Source organism: Triturus cristatus, chromosome 11 (genome assembly GCF_964204655.1).
Source record: "Triturus cristatus chromosome 11, aTriCri1.1, whole genome shotgun sequence".
In the NCBI taxonomy this organism is placed as follows: Eukaryota; Metazoa; Chordata; class Amphibia; order Caudata; family Salamandridae; genus Triturus; species Triturus cristatus.
In genome coordinates this window covers 74,791,037-74,811,919 of record NC_140594.1, presented here as the reverse complement: position 1 = coordinate 74,811,919, position 20,883 = coordinate 74,791,037, and the positions used below count along the sequence as shown (strand labels likewise).

The 20,883-nt window shown below is 45.2% G+C and overlaps 1 protein-coding gene across 2 annotated transcripts in view; it reads left to right on the top strand.

The window, feature by feature from the left end:
• The window catches only part of TOP3B (DNA topoisomerase III beta), a 110,458-nt gene that overhangs the window by 10,522 nt on the left and 79,053 nt on the right, over positions 1-20,883 (top strand). For both annotated transcript variants that reach the window (XM_085633237.1, XM_085633236.1), the window contains exons 3-7: positions 8,085-8,216; positions 10,648-10,754; positions 12,636-12,710; positions 13,142-13,338; positions 14,605-14,761. In XM_085633237.1, the coding sequence (XP_085489363.1) occupies positions 8,085-8,216; positions 10,648-10,754; positions 12,636-12,710; positions 13,142-13,338; positions 14,605-14,761 (668 nt within the window). The remainder of the gene's footprint in view (positions 1-8,084; positions 8,217-10,647; positions 10,755-12,635; positions 12,711-13,141; positions 13,339-14,604; positions 14,762-20,883) is intronic.

The following is a 20,883-nucleotide window of genomic DNA, read 5'->3' as shown; positions in this document are numbered from 1 at the left end:
CCGTGAGAAGTTGCTGGAAATGTTGAGTGTAACCGACCCTTACAACGACCTGGTTAGGGAGGAGCTGAACATTATCCAGGGTGCCTTGGAGCTGCGCACCAAGACAGTGGAGGATGTCATGACTCCTCTCCGTGACTGCTTTATGATAGCTGGAGATGGCGTACTCGACTTCAATGCCATGTCTGAAATTATGGAGAGCGGCTACACTCACATCCCGGTCTACGAGGGCGAATTTTCCAATATTGTGGACCTGCTCTTAGTCAAGGACTTGGCATTTGTGGACCCCGATGACTGCACACCACTCACGATGATCACCTGCTTCTACAACCACCCTCTGCACTTCGTCTTCAATGACACCAAGCTTGATGCCATGCTGAAGGAGTTCAAGAAAGGTTTCTGCTTTCTGTTCTTCTCCTTTGTGCTCTTTGGAACTAGGCCTGAGCTGATTGTTTTTGATGAACTCTAAAAAGCGCACATTTTCAGTAGGCTGAATCTACCAAACTTTTTAAAAGTTTGAGACTGTGGTCTAAAGTAGTGGTGCAGTGAGCATATTTATATTAGTTTTTAAGCCCTGCCAAGAAGGTCAGACCTGATGGGATTCCTTGCACTGCATAGTTTGGCGGAATGGTAATCCTCCTCAGTAAAATTCAAAATCTATAAATAGCCGTAATCCTTAGTGAAATACAAAATGTTCAGGACTGCTGCCATTAGCCATAAATTGTGCAATAAACGCACAATTCAAAGCTCTCTCAGAAGCTGACTTCCGTGTTTGAGCATACTTATCACACAAAACATACCGGTCACAATCTTTGAAGGAAGAAGACCGTTATCTGAACAGCTACTCTTCAATAAGCAATCTGTAGCAAGCTCATCATTCTGACCTTTTCAGGATATAGCGTTTTTTCTAGAATTGTCTTGTTTACCTTGATTAATCCAATAAAATGTAATTCCCAAAAGCATACATTTAATGATGGTTGCAGTAAAGCCTGCAGTGTATAATTTCATGCGCAATCTAGAGTTTTCTATGAAGATCTTTCTGTTTATATTTATGCACCTTAAACATGCAGAAAATGGTCATGAACATGCTTATTGAATTTAGCAGAAAAAGCCCAGCATTGCTCATTTCACCTCGCATTGTGTGCATAGCAAAAGGATCTTTCCAAAAAGTCTCTGATTAAGATTTGTGCACGTGAGTAGCCCCAAAAACGCAAACCATGCGTAACAAAAGCAGCTATGCATTAAGTAAGCCTGAGCTGGAATGTGTGACTTTTGACCCTGTGTGATTTTTTTTATTCTGTTGTTGTTACCTTAACGACCAGAAAACCCTGTCTTCTCCTACTATTGCTTGTCTATCACCTCGACTCCTACCAGAGAGAACAAGCATTTGCAATGCAATAGGTCTCGCATTTACGCAACTTTATGCTATTGGCATTGTAAATGACACTGCCTTTCATTTATGTTTTAAAAACAAAAACAAAAATAAAAGGCATTGTTATTTGCAATGTCAAAAATGCATGGCTAAACTTATAATGTCCCAAATGCGAGACCTATTGGCTATGCCAATTCTTGTTCTCTTTACTTCAGGCCAAGTTGCACAACAAACCGCGCTGCTGTGGATCTTGTCTAAACAAATCGAGAAAGCCATTAGAACTTTCATAGGTGAAATCTATTGCCTTTGCCAATGCTTGTTCCTATAAGAGATATTTCGGGTAGGAGTGCTTTAGGGACTCCTTACTTGAACTTTTGCCTACTTTTATGTATTTTACCGAAAATCTTTGGAAGCGATCAAAGTGGATGATTCAGACTTGAGAAGGGTTTTGTGCAGTGTTGGCAAATTACCCAAAAGATTTTAAGGTATTTAAACATTATATTTCTGTGGGAATGTTGTTACTGTATTAGACGTTGTCTGTAAAATAGACCATTTTGCTGACTGAGCAGAACAAATCCCAAAACCATAAATATATTTATTGTTGCCCAACTCAATGGAACTCATTTTATCAACTTCAAAAGGATGAGAGGCTGGGTGGACCTGCCGGAATTTGACCATGAAGAGAGAGAGCCTCTCTCTCTCTCTCTCTCTCTCTCTCTCTCTCTCTCTGTCTCTGTCTCTCTTCCTCTCTCTCTCTCTCCCCCCCACCCCACCCCCCTTGGAGTGAAAGTTGAATATGCTCGTGAGCTCACTAGAGGGCACTTCTACTCTCACAAAGCTTGCAAAGGATTCGGACACGCTTCAAAGCAACATTGGAATCATTTTTTTGATAGATCGTTATTGTAAGTCACTGATCCATTCTTTTAGTTATCAGTCGTTTCGCTGTATAACAATTCACCTTAAGATTAGTCAGTCAACATGTCTCCCAGCCTTTGAGTCTTCCTCATGGCTCTGAACAGACCATATTAATATGAAGAAGAAGAATATAAAAGGGAAATGAATATTATTGCAGAGCATGGTACATGCAGCACCGAAAGATAACAATTATATGTTTGGTATTTAACCACTGAGTCAATCTCCTAGTGTCAACCGCATTAAACCATCATCTGAGGCAGGCTACTATGGGACATGGGGAGTTTGTAGTGAATATCATAGAAACTTAACACATACAAATGAATTATATTCATGACAGAGAGAGTATCACTTGGTATTGTGATACTTGAGCAGAAGCAACCATTGGCAATAATACTTCGAAGCGACAGCCTAAATATTAACGAGGGAACTCTTATCTGGGCCCCTGGATCAGTCGTCTTTTGGCATAAAGATCCCCGTGAGGTGAACAAACACGCCTAGCCATGCTCACTAGATCAACATTACCACATCCTCACAAAAGTTAGACACTGCTAAACTGGATTCTGAAAAAGAATTCGTTTGGTATCCCTAACGTCCAAGTTCAGTGTACAGAACTTGGGCGATCATCCGCCAAGCTTCAAGTACTGCCTAAAAATGGGAAATTTCTTATGAACAAAAATCACCAGGAACTAGGCTTGCAATGCTTATTCCATGTTGGCGTAAACATGTACCTCTTTATAGTATAGAATTTCAGTGGATGTGAGATGTACCCTGCCACTATTACATGTACCCCACCATATAGAAGTGACCAGCACCTTGGTTATGTATAGGTTTGTTGCACCGTTGAACACCCAGAAGAAAGAGATCAATAAACTACAGAGGTTACAAAACTAAAGACTTAGACCTTGTCTCAAGGTAGGGAGATCAGATCTCACCTCTGTTCCCTAAAAAGCCCTTAAGTATCTCCGGGTAGCAGAGAGTAACATTCAAGCTGCTTCTCTTTGTCCTAAGGTTGTACAGGTCATTCTTCTATGCCCGCCCACAGCCTGAGATCTTACAAGTCGCATTTACTAGGCCCTTCCTTAAACAGGTTACCCTCCGCCCTAAGGAACGGTCCTAACTGGTGAACTTTCAAGAAAAATCACAAAGCAAGAGTGGAACAGCGGTTGTTGAAACCACAAAATTCATGCAAGGTGCTGCTGGATTCCAAAGGGACTGCAGCAGGATGAGGTGCTCAGGGAAGACCCTTGGTTGAAATCAAGGAGAATTACTTTGATGTTTCTGCTGAGTTGCATAGCCCTCAGCTGGAGTGGAGATGAAAGCTTTCCTAGTCTTAAGTGACTTCAAACATGGCTGCCTGGGCCACGTGAATCGTGATTTCCAGGTTCAGCACCCAAAGCCTTGTGCCACTCTCCTGGAAAACATTACTAGGAAGATCACGGGGATAACCCTGACAGAAAGCGGAGTCATTTAGTGTTTATGCCACATGCACTGTAAAAGCAAATGACCTCCTGTGGATTCGATGTGCTTATGGATGTGAGCAAGAAGAGGCGGTAAGGAAGATACAGTTTCAGGGTGAAAAATGGATCTCAGAACCAAGAACGCTGCATATGTTTGGGAACTTGGAAGAGGGACTTGCATTTATGCTCAGTTAACTCATAGTAAATAAATTGAGTACTCTGAAAGAAAGCCAGGAGAGTAGTAGTTGTGGGCTGTCTGTCCATGGACTCTGGCATTCGATTTCCCCCCTTTACTGTACAAGATGTTCTCCTCAACTTTGTGTGCTGTGGGGGGAGGGTGGGCATCCAATCAGGATTGATGGTATGAGGAGAACTGTGAATGAAGTACTGGGAGCTGGCCTGTTTCCAAGCAATGCCACAACGTTTGGTAGATTACGGTGTTCAGGTATGCTTTCCCCATTGCGGACAGACCTTGATCATGCCTCCTCGTCTGGATAATGCTCACTTTTTAAAATTAAAAACAGTAGATATACTGCCAGTATACCGTAACGTTTTGTTTCTTGAACACCAATATTCGCCGTCTTTGCTAACATTGGATCATTATAGGTAAATATTCCCCGTCTGTTATGTTTTCCTGTTTTTCAAGCTAACTTCTATGTTTTACACAATGTTGCATTCTTTGGTTTTGCTTTGTTGACCCTAAGTTGGCAGGGTATGCCCAGACGTGGGTCCCTTGATCACTTTGCCACTGGATTGAAGATAGCCTGGCTGATGAGGGTTATGAACCCGAAACCGGTCCGAGGATGCTTGTTTCTGGTCCAGGGAAGACATGGCTTGGCAGTTCGGGCTGGACTGTTCCCATGAGACACAGGGTCCGACTGATTTGCATATGGCTATGTCTGAACTGGGGTGGTGGAGTGAGCTAAAGAATGATGATGGATTCAACCCAGATCATTTGACTGGGGTTGAGTGCTTGCAATGTTCAACACTCCGTCCATCATCCCCTTTGGTTTTGCTTTGTTCGCCGTAAGTTGGCAGGGTATGCCCAGATGTGGGTTCCTTGCTCACTTTGCCACTGGATTCAAGATAGCCTGGCTGATGAGGGTTATGAACCCGTAACCGGTCCCAGGATGCTTGTTTCTGGTCCAGGGAAGACGTGGCTTGGCAGTTCGGGCTGGACTGTTCCCATGAGGCACAGGGTCAGACTGATTTGCATATGGCTATGTCTGAACTGGGGTGGCGGAGTGAGCTAAAGAATGATGATGGATTCAACCCAGATCATTTGACTGGGGTTGAGTGCTCGCAATTTTCAACACTCCGTCCATCATCCCCTTTGGTTTTGCTTTGTTCGCCCTAAGTTGGCAGGGTATGCCCAGACGTGGGTCCCTTGCTCACTTTGCCACTGGATTCAAGATAGCCTGGCTGATGAGGGTTATGAACCCGAAACCGGTCCCAAGATGCTTGTTTCTGGTCCAGGGAAGACATGGCTTGGCAGTTCGGGCTGGACTGTTCCCATGAGACACAGCGTCAGACTGATTTGCATATGGCTATGTCTGAACTGGGGTGGCCGAGTGAGCTAAAGAATGATGATGGATTCAACCCAGATCATTTGACTGGGGTTGAGTGCTTGCAATGTTCAACACTCCGTCCATCATCCCCTTTGGTTTTGCTTTGTTCGCCCTAAGTTGGCCGGGTATGCCCAGATGTGGGTTCCTTGCTCACTTTGCCACTGGATTCAAGATAGCCTGGCTGATGAGGGTTATGAACCCGAAACCGGTCCCAGGATGCTTGTTTCTGGTCCAGGGAAGACATGGCTTGGCAGTTCGGGCTGGACTGTTCCCATGAGGCACAGGGTCAGACTGATTTGCATATGGCTATGTCTGAACTGGGGTGGCAGAGTGAGCTAAAGAATGATGATGGATTCAACCCAGATCATTTGACTGGGGTTGAGTGCTCGCAATTTTCAACACTCCGTCCATCATCCCCTTTGGTTTTGCTTTGTTCGCCCTAAGTTGGCAGGGTATGCCCAGACGTGGGTCCCTTGCTCACTTTGCCACTGGATTCAAGATAGCCTGGCTGATGAGGGTTATGAACCCGAAACCGGTCCCAAGATGCTTGTTTCTGGTCCAGGGAAGACATGGCTTGGCAGTTCGGGCTGGACTGTTCCCATGAGACACAGCGTCAGACTGATTTGCATATGGCTATGTCTGAACTGGGGTGGCGGAGTGAGCTAAAGAATGATGATGGATTCAACCCAGATCATTTGACTGGGGTTGAGTGCTTGCAATGTTCAACACTCCGTCCATCATCCCCTTTTGTTTTGCATTCTATGTTTGGCATTTTACTATCCTCTCCTCATTCCCTTTCATAAAATGTTCCCCATTTTAGGCATCTTGTCACTAATAAAAGATGTGCCCCCAACAGTTGACGCTTCAGCCTGTGAAACTGTTGGTTTGGTTTATGCTTCTGACATCTGCATGTGGTTTGCAGTTTGTGCTCATCCCACCTAGTTTCTCCTTTTTTCTTTTAACATTAATATGGAGGTGTATTTGTTGAATCACAAGTATTGCTGTCTTTGTAGTCACCAGAGTTACCTTTATTGCATAATTGTATTGTAATTGCATTTATAAAGCGCATACTACCCCTGACGAGGCGTTGAAGTGCTTTTTCTGCAAGTAGTATGCTACTCCGGAACCCAAAGAGGATTAGTGGTGAATTAGTAGGGAGATGTGAGATTAATTTGAGCGGTGGACATGTGAGTTTATTTGGATTGAAAAAGGATAGTGGAGGGATAGAAGAGCGAAGGGTTTGCATTTATGTAGAGCTTGCTACCCCTAGTGAGGTATTGAAGCACTTTTTGGCAGGTATCACGCTACACTGGAACCCAAACAGGATTAGTGGGTTATTAGTATAGGGAAATATGAACTTAATTTGAGCCGTAGACATGTGACTCTGTTAGTTGTATTGAAAAGGATAGTGGATGGATAGCAGAGGGAATGGTCTAGAAAATGTTTTTTTGAAGCTCAAAGCAGCGAGAGGAGGTTTGGGATGAGTAATGGGGAGGTGGAGGGGGGTGGTCAAAGGAAAGGTTCAAAAAGGCTTGTTTGGGAGATATGAATAGTAAAACAGGTATGAGATGATGCAGGGAGGGAAGAGTCTGGAAAGGGTTATTCTGGGATCACAGTAGTAGAATGGAGTTTGAGATGAGTCATAGTGCAGGTAGAAGATAAATTGGGAGAGGTCTAGAGTGAGAAATAGGATAGTGTATTGGAGAGAGTAGTAGACTGAGGTTTGAGATGAGTCAGAGTGGAGATAGAGGATACATTGGAAAAGGTATAGGGTAGTTCTTTGGAGATGCTGAATTAGAATTAAAGTAACAAATATAAAGATACATACTTTCATGGAAGGTATATATGTATAAGGATAGTTATATATGTAGATTTAAGTTGTATTTAATAAATTCCGATTTTCAAGCGTTACTGTACTTTAAGTTAGTTTATTTGTTTTTATATTTTTTTTCTTTTTTGTCATTCAATAGTGAAGCAATTGTAGATAAATAATTATGATAAAGATGTACTTATTTATGCAGCATGCGAGCATGGACTCATGTCCTCCACTGGGCTCAGCACACACTCCCCATGCCACCACGGCCTGAAAGAATGATCTTGCTGCTGCCAACCAGCAGCCCTTAACAGATCACAGAGCAAAAGGAAAATAATGTATGGGAGATGAATGTGCTATGATGGTGCAGAGATATAGAGGTCTGCACAGCCTGAATGACAAGCCTGACTGCACTGTCTGCAGACAAGAAAAATGATTATATATTTTTTGACATATTTCTATATTCTCTTAAAGGTATTTAATTGTCATTAGCATAAAACATGTAAGCTACATCATACTGATAAGCATTGGAAAAAAAACCTGTTATAGTTGAACATGTTTGCCTGGCAGTTCCATTTAAAAATTCCCCACTTTAAAATTAGGAGTTAATTTTTATGTTATGCTCTAAACAATAGGAGCTTACAAATAATGTTTGTAAGTACATTTTACATCCCCAAAATATTGTGCTTTTGTGTGTGAAAATCATTGGTACAGACCTGCAAATGGTTGTGTGTTACGAAGCTGATCATTTGCAGCACTTTGTAACTTTCGTGTCAAATACTCTGCCATTGAAATTGATGCTCTAATTCTTTAGAGTGTTGAGCGTTGACCACCATCATCCTTACCTGTTTTTGGCCATGCCATGGCAGCTGACCCTGTGACTTTCCTGACATTAAGAGAAAGAATGGACAAAAGGCCGGACACTTCTAATTCGTGCCCTGACTCTGGTTTGCTTCTTGCAGGATCTGCATCCTCTCGGAAAGGTTTGAACGGAGCATGCTCAGTGCACGAATACAATGGGTCCTTCATGGGCCAAGGCGTCCGCTTCAAGATGACCTCGGTGTGCGGCCATGTTATGACTCTGGACTTTATAGGTAAGGAGCTTTAAAGAGGGCCCTGCCGAAGTGGTGGAGAGTTCTTTGGTATGCAATGGGGTGAATGTTTTACAATTTATGAAAGATCTGTACGATTGTGGATGAGTAGCAGTAATAATTACGATGTTTCTTGGTCACCTTTTAGACCATCTGATTGGAAATTGGGGTTGTCCCCAAGCCAGACGTGAAAAACATCTCTTACTGACACCTATTCGATTTTCTACTCCATATGACGGCAAGATGCATATTGTCTTGTGCTCTGCAACCATCAGCATGAGTGACCCTAGGGTGCAAAGACCTGGACGATGCACACGCAGTGGATGTAGGAGAGTGGAGGGTGGCAGGATGCAGAATAACAGTGGCCGTGCATTCTTTTAAAGTGAAGGAAAGATTAGCAGTGGAAATCATGTCCCAACTGTTGACAACAGCTCTCATTTGCCAGTGTTACCTCTTTCCATTACATAGAAGAACTGCACACCACATAAACGGGTTTCCGTACAAAAGTCTTATGTGGACAACCCAACCTGACTAACTATGTACCAGTGTTCTTAGTGTTAATTCATTTGTAGTTAGTCCCTATTTTTGGTATGCTCAGTAGTCAACATATCTCTATTCTGAAGAACTTTTCATCCGTCTCAGAGGACGTATTACCCATATTGGGAGCTACGTTGAACTCCTGTCTTAACTACGCCAACACACTTTTCTTTATTTTAACAGAATATTAAATCTCTTGTCTCCAAGTAGCCTGCAGGATCCTAGCCAGAATGGTCCTTAGATTGAAACATGTGGACTCGTCTCCCAAGGTTTTGGTCTCTTCATTGGCCCCCTGTCAATCCCCTGGTCATGTTCGAAGTTGTTTGCCCTGCCCTGAAATCCACCCCCAGGAAGCGCCTCACTTCACGCCCCAATATCTTGACAAGAGAATAAACCATACACTGATGGTTGAGAACTCTACTCTGCATAGGTGTAATTAACTGCAGTGTAAAGGGTATTTGGTGCTTCACAGTCCCTGAACCCAAGAAGATTACCCCATGGTAACTTGCACACTCATATCAACCACTTCTTGTTCAGAAAAAAATAAATACTACCTTTGCTGATTTCTCCTTCACACCATCCAGTGTCTTTCAGTTGGCAGAGCTGGACTGTGCGCATCATTCCATTACTTCATTAATAGGTATTTCACCTTTTAAGACCTGTATATGGTCCTGAAACCCTTTTAAAGAATTGAAAATTCTCTCCAACTTTGAAGAAGCTAATTTTTCTATTAAAAAAGTACTTCTTTTAATACAGAGAAGCTTCTTTGTAAATAAATGGTTACACATGAAAAACATTATAACAATTATTTTTTAGAGAGGTCAGCATTTTGGCACAGCACTATATTTAAAAAAAAACACGACCGCTGGCTTAGACTTACGACAGCTGCTAGATTGGATGCATAATTCCAAGAAGATGTGGAACTGAGGACCAGTAGGTTGTGTTTTTTCTTTAGAAGTTGTAACTTTCTGATTGTGTGGTTGCTTTTTCAAAATATACTTTTCACAGTGGAGGCAGGAGCTCCCTAGGGGCCAGGCTTCGAGCAGTAGGGTTGCCTCATTGTTAAATATGAGTTTTGTAAGGGCCCAGCAGGACTGTCCCATTGAAAGTTGATGGTCCACAGAACAGTTAGCGGTGTAAGACAGTTCAGTTCCTGCAGCCATACTTTTTTTTTTTTTGTAAAACATTTTTATTGGCATTTATAAACAGTTACACACATAGGCACAGATGATATCGCTATTGTCATATAGGCTTACATAGCATGAGCGCCCATTCGCATCCCTTTCGGTCCCTCAATCTCGTGGGCCCACGGGCTTCTCGCCTCTACTCTGAATTGGGCTGCAGGCATGTGTCCGGGATCTACATCTGGGCATGCCCTACTGGAACGCACTGTAGTCGCCGTGCCGCAAGGGGTTCCTGCAGCCATACTTGACAACTGCTTGCTTCCAAAACAGAATCATGAGGGCAAGTGGGAGTGGGGCTTGTGATGGCCCGAATGTGAGGCTCATCCAGCAAGTGGATGCAGGTTTTTGTAATAGCAAGCATTTTGTGGCCAAAGAATAGGCTGATGTGATTGCATGGAGTATCGCGCCTTGTGATTGCATTGAGGATCAGGCATTAGCAAATGCAAGCAGGTTTGGACCATGGTGATTGAAGAAGAGCAGTTTTTTCTAGCGACAGGAAGAAGCTGAGCTTTGTGGCGGCAAGGAACTGGCTTGGAACTTGGTATTTGCAAGGATTAAAAAAAATATTATGTTATATGATGTCAAGATTATGATGCTGTGAAGATTTTTCAAGTTCTGTGTATTTATAACATTCCAAAGGAACCCTATTTTTGAAGGCTGAAATAGCCAGATTTCACAGACCTCTACTCTCATCTAGGCTTGTCTCTTTTTAGGAAAATATAATAACTGGGATAAAGTGGATCCTGCTGAACTGTTCAGCAAAGCACCCACCGAGAAGAAAGAGGCCAATCCCAAGCTGAACATGGTGAAGTTTCTGCAGGTAAGCCTTGTCATACAAGATGAATTGAAAGCTATTTTATAGCGTAATTAAAGGGCACAGAAATACGCAGTCTTAGTTGCAAAGTTTGCATTGGGAGTTGGGCACCACCTTTGCCAGACACCCGATTGTCAAACTCGTTTTTTTTTTTGCCTCATCACGCCAAATCCCAGTGTTTCTCCTGTCTTGAACATGTTTAAACACCTCTTCTGAAGTGCATTCTCTGGGTGATCTCCGATGACTCCCAAAGTTGGAAGATGTCAATTTTGCTTTGCATGCACTTCCACGCCTCAATTTTAAAACACTTTCATGGAACGACCATATAAATCATTTAATTTCGATGTCTCGGGTTTGCTTGTGTCTTGTTTAATGTCATCTGCGAAGATTGAACACTGCATTTCAGACTGCATTTCATCTGCATTAACGCTTGACTTTGGCATTTCAAAATGTTTGGAGTCCTATCATTTTGATACAAAATCTAATATTATCATTTGTTTGTACACATTGATGCACCTCAAAGTGTAGCTGTAAATCTTGTTTTGCTGTTTGATTATTGATTTGATTAAAAAATGTAGTTATTAATGTTTAAATAATTCACACAATAGGAATGTTTGTAGTATATTTTTGTTTGTTCTTACATTTTTAGGTCTCACCTACCAGACAATGCAATCTCTCTGTTTGGAATAAGATCTATAGTCGGCTTACAGATGTCTTAGAGCCCTCCCATTGATTACCATTAGTTGACTTTATAATCACTCGTTTGCTTGCTTTTTTATTCATTAGCTTTTGTGGCTTTACTTTGTCTTCTTGGGTTTGTCCCTCTCCTGGAGCAGTCCCTTATTATTGTAGTCCAAACCTTTCAGGGATTTCCTATTTTATTTTTGTTAAACAGGGCATGAGAGTGCATGTGTTTTCCAGCTGCATCACTCGTGAACTTTTCTTCTGCCTCAGCCCTGCCCTGTGTTGCTCTCTCCATCTTGAGCTTCTCACCCACCGCCTCAGTGTTGCGCTCACTCTTGGGAACTTCCCCTTAGCTTTGTTGCCTGTATGTATCTACTCCCCCAGCTTTATGTATTGCTCTCTCTCCTGTTTGCTTCTCTCTCCCATGCTCCACATTGCTGTCTCTCACCTGTGTTATACTTCTTCTCCCCCCTCCATGTTGCCTCTCACACCCGCTCCCTCCATTTTGCATCCTCACCTGCACCCTCCATGCTGCTTATTTCTGCATACACTCTCCGTGTTGCTTCCCCCTACTGGCACCTCAAAAAAGAAAAAAAACTATTTTTAACTTACTTAAAAAAAAAAAAATCACTTAACAATTCACTAAACAAATAAAGAAAAAGCACATACATGTTTGCTCGCGCCTACAAAATGACGCAACTGCAGTGTATTGGTGCTCTTTTATTTTTCGGGTTCCGCTTTAGACATGCTGTACGTCATCTCTAAAACCATTGACAAAGCCAGCCCGTCCCAAAGGCATGACCTATTGGCTTTACCAATGCTTGCTTAAAAAAGTTGACTAAGTATAAGTAATTGATAAGGATGTGTAACGTAAAAGAAATAATGGAGAAACCGAGGCAGAGGTCTGCGGGTACGAAAACCCTTTGGAGTGTTTTTTTGTCTATTTGGCCGCCAAATCTGGTGGTTGAATAATTGTATAGCTTGTGTGTGACAGAATAAAATCGAAAATGTCTGAATGTTTTCAGTTTTCTGCAGAATTAAGGCGTTTTCCTTTACCTGCTAAATTCATGTTGATCTGAAGGAGTGCTGTGATGGTTACGCCTTTCTGAGATCAGGTGATATATTGTCTCAAAGAGATACTCCTGTTCTCTGCATGTCATCAATGTGATCTTTTTATTACTGATGCACCATTTTGTGCTCTAGGTGGAGGGGAGAGGATGTGACTACGTCGTTTTGTGGTTGGACTGTGACAAAGAAGGAGAGAACATTTGTTTTGAGGTGAGCTTTTTGCATATTCTCTGACCTAAGTCTACATGTTCTTCAGTGTGAATGGAAGGGGCTGTTTTTATCTCTCTGTTTTTTGTCTGAGTTGAGAGCGTATCTGTGAGGGCTGATACTGTTATTAATGGTTGGGTGTTTTTCATAAAACCTTTGCCCCATGTACCATGAGCTGAGGGTGGTAAAACCCCAACCACTTCAATCTCCCTTTTCCTGTGGTTTCATTCAAGCAATGATATTCGGTCCATCATTTTTGCATGAAAGGCTGAGTTGGCCCTGTGAAAAAAGGATGTTGATATAATAGCGGTAGAGGGAGCTGCGCTCCTGATTGACGCAGGGAAAACGTGAGAGGAGTGTGCTCTTTGTTGCTTGGAACACATCCCGTGAGCCCTCATCATGACCTCAGTGGTTGTTCCTTGTCATTCCCTCAGGTTCTTGATGCTGTCCTCCCGGTGATGAACAAGTCCCACTCTTCAGAGCGGACAGTGCATCGGGCTAAGTTCAGTTCCATCACTGACCAGGACATATACAATGCCATGAACCGCTTGGGTGAGCCCAACCAGAATGAGGCCCTCTCTGTGGACGCTCGGCAGGAGTTGGACCTCCGAATAGGTTGCGCCTTCACCAGGTATGTTCTCTTTTCACATTGGCTATTCCCAGGTGTATTTGAAATCGCAGGAGTCGCTACAAAACACTTTCTGATATCCCTGTAGTCTAGTGAATGTTTTCAGCGCAAAACTACTTCTGCAAGAGAGGGAGTGAGCACTCGCCTTTGTTTCGTTTAAAAGAAGTGTTAATAGGGTGTATGAATCTTGGCTGCAGCTATGTAAGGATATCCAGTGCTACCCAATTGGGCAGGTTTCAGAAGTTGTCCTACCATCTGCATTGGTAATTTCAGGCTTGTTTTGGATCAGGTGTCTCTAGTTTCATATGATTGGTTTGTGTTCCTGTGGTGCCTTGTTCTGTGAATCTGGGCTGTATTGGGTTACCAGGCCAAGCCTCCTTGTTCCTTTCCTTGTTCTTTGCAACCATGTTCAGATTGGACAAGATCAAGAAGAGTCAGGCCTGCTGAAGGAAGGGTGATGGGATTTCTGGGGGATTCATGGAGGTTGTAGTTGAATACTCTAAGCGTGTCCCATACTGATGCAACTGTTGGCTTGTGGCTAACCCAGTTTAGTGTCAGTGTCCTTCCTTATAGTTGATGTTACAGAGGAATGATAAAGTAAAAAAACTGACGAAGTAAATCGGAAAGACTACTTTAGTTGATCCCATTGTCAAGGAGGGCGTGGTAGGTAGTTCTGTCAGTCTCTGCCGCATTCTGTAGGGTAGTTTTTAGTGCATTGTTGGTAGCGCATTATCTAGGATGTTCTGTTGTGTATTGTCCTAGGTCCATCCTCTGGTGCTCTGTCGCGGTGCACACCATGTCTTGTCTGTAACACATCATGAAGGATGGTTGGTCATGCTTTGTTCTTGTCCAGTCTCTAGAAGAGCCTTTCAATGCCTTGGCTTTAATCTGTTTATGGTTCTAGGGGGGAATGTGTGAGGGAAGTGTCTGATTAAGATATGCATTATCCTATTATATCCTAGGCCTATTCTCTGTAGTGTCCCAGCATTGTTCCTCTTGGCCCCTGATCTAGAATATCCTGTGATGCTTTTGCTTTAATGCTTTTTGCTTTTGGGCTGTTGTCTGGGCCTGTCGCTTTGTACTTTGTCTTGGAGCCCATTATCTAGGGTTGTTGGTCATGCCATGGGCTAGGCCGGTTTTAACGGATATCCTGCCTTGAACCCATTTGTCGGAGGTAGTTAGTCGCATTTCCAGTTTGTAGAACAATAGCTTAAGCTCATTTGAATATCTTTCCATTGGTTTTTATGTTTTTTTCTCTTCTACTTCCAGGTTTCAAACTAAATATTTTCAAGGGAAGTATGGAAATCTAGATAGTTCCCTGATCTCCTTTGGGCCCTGTCAGACGCCGACTCTGGGATTCTGTGTGGAGCGACATGATAAGATCCAGTCTTTTAAACCTGAAGCATATTGGGTGCTGCAGGTCAAGGTGCGTTTATGCTGCTATGCGACTCTGCTCCTTGTGTAGAGGGTAGGTGAATGTGTTGCATTGCTGTGCACCTATGCACTGTGTCGTGACCTTTTACCAGTACTTCAGCACTGTCTGTGTGCATACATCTGTGTCCCTGTACTTGCACTGGCAAACAGCTTTTTTACCTTGTGGCTCTACTATTGTGTGACTGTCTGCCTATATCCACTGGTGTATGGCCATTTGTCCATCCTACTGTGTTAATGCCTCCATTTGTGCTGGCGCATAGACTCAGGGCGTCTGCTGTGTTAGATTTACTATATTGCTGCATGCCTTTGTTTTTTGCTGTGACTCACACACTAATATATATCTGTGTGTGTGTGTGTGTGTGTGTGTGTGTGTGAGCGTGCACATTTTCAGACAGGTTCCTCAAGGGGGGTATGCACAGCACAATAGGTGCATGCTTTCGTAAAGGTCAGGTAATAATATATCATCAAATAACGCATTCACTGAAAAAACTACGGCTAAAGTGAAGTTATGCTTACAAAACAAAACCTAGAAATATTGAAATTAACCACATGTAGTCAGCTCTGCAATCCATAACTCGCAGGGCAGTCATGCCACCCATAAATCGCACAGTAAATGCTTATGATCTCACAATACGTATTTCAAAAAGTAATGACACCTAAGAGCACAGTGTTACTAACCACTCATGCTCACAGCAATAAACAGTACTATAGTCCTAGTCTTCACAATAGTAGTGTTAATGGTGATGTGATATGAAGTCTGTCACGTAAGATCATATATGACAATCGCAGCTGCATTCATCAGGGGTGAGGTCGTGGGCATTCCATTTGGTGTGTGAGTTATGGTTTGTGTTGCTGTTGTGAGACTACACATTGTTTTTGTGTTTTGTTTTTTTATTTAAAAGTTTTATTAATTGAAATTTTCAGAAGAGTAAATAGAAACAATGAAAAGAGACGTAGCAGCCACATAGCTTCATACATACAGTTGAGCAGTTTCGGGATGGCAGAGGATACCTGGCCATTGACTCTCAGCTTTGCCGACGGGACTGTTTACAATAAAATTATAGAGAGGGGCGTTATCTCGACCCAAACCAATTGCACAACTGAGATGGAATAAATGGGAAAAAAGTGATTAAAGTCAAGGAATGATGAATGCCAACATGGCGTTTACTGAGTTGTGCAATTGGTTTGGGGGCGAGATGACGCCCCTCCCTATAATGCTGTTTAACACGGGTGCCACTATGAGCTGGCACCACACCAGTTTGCACGCTATCAAAAGAAAAACACAGAGAACAAGTTAAAAAACGATTGATTTAAGGTGTGCATCCCATCCCTACTATATGCTGAGTACAATTAAGCAATTATTTTTGAGGAAGAGGGGACTGATACCTATACGGGAGAAGAGTGCGAACAAGTAAGGCCACTCTAAAGTATCAAATGCTTTGGTTGCATCCAAGAACACAGCCGCAGCGGGAAGAGAGCTGTCGATCACCTGCATGGTCGCAAAGTTAGTGCGCAGATTGTGGGATGTACACTGCCCGGGCACAAAACCGCACTGGTCAGGCCGGTGCACCGCTGGTGACAGGGGGAGCAGGCGTGACGCCAATAGTTTTGTTAGTATCTTATTATCCAGATTGATCATGGACAAAGGTCTGTAGGAGTCACATAGCTGTGAGTCCTTATTGTATTTGAGGATGGTGACGATTAGCGACTTTCGCAGAGAGGGGGGCAATATACCCCGTTCCAAGGATTTCTCGTATATGTTGAGGAAGTGTGGAACCAGGAGTGGCACAAATTTCTTATGGAACGAAGCAGTGAGCCTGTCCAGCCCGGGAGCCTTGTCTCCAGGCATAGCTCAGATCACCGCGATCTCCTCCTCAAAAGACTTGTGAAGATATTGTCGTTGACCGTTGCTCAGCCAGGCAAGCTCAATCGAGTCAAAGAGGGGAAGCAGGTCCGGATGCACCGCTGTCTTTTGAGCCATGTACAGGGAGGTGTAAAACGCAAGGAGTTCTGCTATACCGCTTCCTGGCCAACAACGCTCTCCCCACTGTCTCTGCGCAATTCACAAATCTATTCACTGGCCCAGGGTTAATAGTCCCGCCAGTGTTTTCCCGGCGCGGTTCCCCTCTCCGCATTGAAACGCCCTTGCCTCCCTGCCCAGATAGTGCGTCTCCCTTTGTGCAGCCTCCTCAAATGCCGCTATTTTTCCTTTAATGCTGTCCAGAATTTCCAGGCTGTTACTGTCGAAGTATTCCAGTTCGAGCTTTCAAATTTCCTCCTCCAGATGCCAGAGATCTCCCCTGAGTGAGCGCAATACACCGCCTGCTTGGCAATGCACTTGCACCGGATTACCGCCTTAAAGGCCTCCCACAATACCGAGGGTGAGTCCACGGTCCCACAATTTAACTCGAAGTACTCCGTTATATTGGCACAAACTGACTCTCTGAATACCTGATCCCTGAGTGCCCCAGCGGGGAGTCTCCAACTGAAAGGTGTACGCGCCGCATCCGGGTAGCATGAAGCGCAGCAGCATGGGGCAGTGATCTGATTAAAATCGGGCTAAATGAGTAACAGGGAGCACACACGCGTCCATATCCCGTGACGTGAGTCAATAATCAATTCTAGACCACGATGGGCCCGCGGTGGATACGCATGTGCCCTCTCGTCAGTTGGATGCCGGCGTCGCCAGACGTCCATCAGCTCATGGTCCTCCATGAGTGGGCGTAGCTGTTCTGCCGCCCTTGGATGATGCCGGCTAGAATTGCCAGATCGATCAATGATCGCACCCGACAATATATTAAAATCTCTTCTCCCCCCCCTCCTCCTCCCCCCCCCCACCCCCCCCCCCCCAAATAAAACTGTTGGGCCCGAGACACTCTGTCGGCCTCCACAATTCTTCAGTGAGGTCTGATGGATCATCCACATTCGGTCCATAGACCGATACTAGCCTGACCGGTTGTCTTCTCAGTTCCCGCGCTACGATTACATACCTCCTCTGTGGGTCGCATCCTGAGGATTATAGCAGTGGTTCTGGCATAGTTAGAGTAGCTTGATACAAATTTCTCTCCCATCCATACCGCCCGTATTCGCGCGCAGTCTTTTCTAGTAAGTCCTGCAAAAAGCAGATGTCCGCCCCATTTCGTTGGAGACATGCTGCCACCAATCTCACTTTACGACAATCATTCAAGCCTCGCACATTCCACGTCACTGCCTTGATCACATCCTTATCCATTGGGGTCTCACCCACCCCCTAATCTATCTGGGTCATGACGTGCTGGATATCCCGACATACCTAGTTGATGTTGAGGCAGATCCAGAGAAGGGAAAGATAGGGATAGAGAAGAAGAAAAACATAGGTAATTCAACAGCACATCATGTGTGCACCCCACCCAACAAGCCCACCCACCTCCCACTTCAGCCCCCCAACATGGCGGATAGCTAAGCCCGTTACCCAAACAAGGCCCACAACAGCCAATAGTTAGACCATCCATGGGGTTCATCCCTACAGGAGACACTAGGTGCGCGGAAAAACCCAGCGGCAGTATGCTGGGTGGCTGGACAAGATCTATTCAGGAGTAGGAAGGGAACCCCCCCCCCCCCCCTTCCAATCAAAGGCAGATTGGGCGGGCCCCCAGGACCCAGCGGTAGGGCAAACAGTCACCCCTGCTAAGGTAGAAAATGTCTCGTGGGAGCAGCCACATTCAGTCAAATGCTCCCCTGTCTTACCAGCTCATTACTGCTCAGCCGGTGCCTCAGTCGTTCTCGTCCAGGGGGCCTCCCTCTGCGTGCTCCCCATTCGCCCGTGCAGCTCGTGCAGGCTGTCTGAGGGAGAAAGCAAACTTGGTGGCTGCCTTAGGGTCAGTGAAGGAAACCGTCTTGCCTTGATGAAAAATGCAAAGCTTTGCAGGATAGAGGAGCGAATACTTGATATCCTGCTGTTGCAGTAGTCTCTTCACAGGCACGAGCCCCCTCCTTGCTGCCTGCACCGTTCGGGTAAAATCGGGGGAAAAGGAGATAGCGTTACCTTGGTACCTCGTGTCCTGTAGGTCTCGGGCCCTGTGCAGCACGACATCTCGATCCTGCAATTCAACAGGTGTGCAATTATTGGCCTGGCAGGGGCTCCAGGCGGTGGTCTCTGGCCCTGGGATTTGTGCGCGCACTCCACTATGCAGACCCTAGAGAGGGAGTCCCCAAACGGTGCTCTGAGCATTTCCTCAATGTAGTCCTCCACTGTAGTCATGGCCGTTGTCTCCGGTACTCCCATTATGCGCAGGTTGTTGCGGCGTGATCTCGCTTCGAGGTCTTCATTTTTATTGTGGATCACCTCCAACACCTTCTCCATTCGAAGCAACTTTTCACGGATGGCGATGACCTCATCCTCCAGCGCCGACGTGCACTGTTCGACTTCCGTGAGGCACTCCTCATGATTCGAGACCTTGTCCCGAAGCTGGTCCACTCAATCTGACATTGAATCGATTTTGAGGTCTATGGTCGAGAGTGACTGCTTTACTTCCTTGAACATATCCCATATGTTGTGTTCTGATGGCTGCGTGGAGGACATCGCCACCTCCTCCGACTGCTCTTCCTATGGTGGGAGCCCCCCACAGGGTGTTTTGCGCGGCTCAGAAGAAAGCTTAGACTGCCTAGTGTCCGTCTTGCCCATGGTCTCGCTGCACTACCGCAGCCCTGCGTAACGTGGGCAGCAGCTCCGGGTCACTTCTGTGGCTCAATCCACTGCTGTTATGGCCTGCAGTGAGCAGTGCGCGTTATCCGGATCAGTTGTATTGGGTGACCTAGTTCACCTTCCCCACTGCCAGTGTCCAGCCAGGTTTCTCAGGTCCGCTTCTGTATGCCCCAGTAGCCTCACTTTCCACTCCAATGTCTCACCTCCTCGGGGGATCACTCGCTGTGCGCCCTCGTGTCAGGCGCTCCTTCGTCCTGTATTTCCCGAAAAGAGGTGGGAGTCCAGATCTGTTATAAGTTCAGGGGTGAGGGCTCTGCCGGTGTTGTTCTTTATCCCTTCCCCAGTACAGCTACTGCACTTGGGCTCATTTGTGGAGCATGGGTATCATGCTCCACCCCGTGTAACTGCTGTCAGATGCACTTGCCATGGGGGGGATCGCAGCCCCGGCGCCGTCCACTCTCCGGGTGCAGTCGCCCACGTTGCCTCACTGCAGTCTCACCGCCCCTCAAGCCATAGGGTCAGTGGTGTGGCAGGGTGCTCCCGCTGTGCTAACTACCTCCTTTGTGCAATAGCGGCCTTTCTGCCTGCTCCGGCTCTCCCTGCCTCGGTTCACAGACTCACCAGTGGCCGATGCAGAGCCCATTCAGCCCACAGGGCGCTCGAGCGGGATCCGCCAGCCGGCGGTCCGCGTTGGTCCACCGCAGTCCTCGAAGCAGCAGCCGTGCTCGCCTGCCCTGGTAGGAACCAGTTCAATATCTGCCTCCTCAACACGGGGGTCCGTTTGTGTCACTTTCTTCATAACGCGGATCGCGGAGCCACCATTTTGTTTCCCAGGGCAAGCCCCGCAGTGGCGATGTGCAGCGGTGTTTCGCAGCAGAGCGAGGGTTTTCAGCCTTCAGAAGCGCTCCCGCTGACCGCCGAGACGTTCTGGTGCCAGCTCCCACAGTCAAAGGCAAACGGCACCTGCCAGCTCTGCCCGATAATTAGCAGATTGTCAGTCCAGCCCGCTGAGCCTCCCTAGATGGCGGCCATTACGCAGCTGGCACACTAGCGCCCCCCAGACTACACATTGTTGCTTGTAACGGTTTCTGAATACATGTCTGTGCACAGTACAGAATTACTGATTGGCAGTTTCATTTTGAAGCATCCTGAGTTTTATAACCACATTGGAGAAGAAATTGGGTATTTAAAGTAGATTTCTTTTGTTTAAGTTTTTACTGTTTAGCATATATTGGTTACTTGCTCTGATGCTAATGGCTTATTGTTTCTAACAAAGAAAAGTGAGGCAAAATATTTCAGAGTAATAAAATGCCTAGTTTTTACAATTGCAACACCAGTAACTTTTTTCTAGGATTCTATCAGGGCATGTTTAGGGGGATCTTGCAAGTCTTGTTAGTGGGGTACTGAGGCAATCCATTCTTACTGGGCAA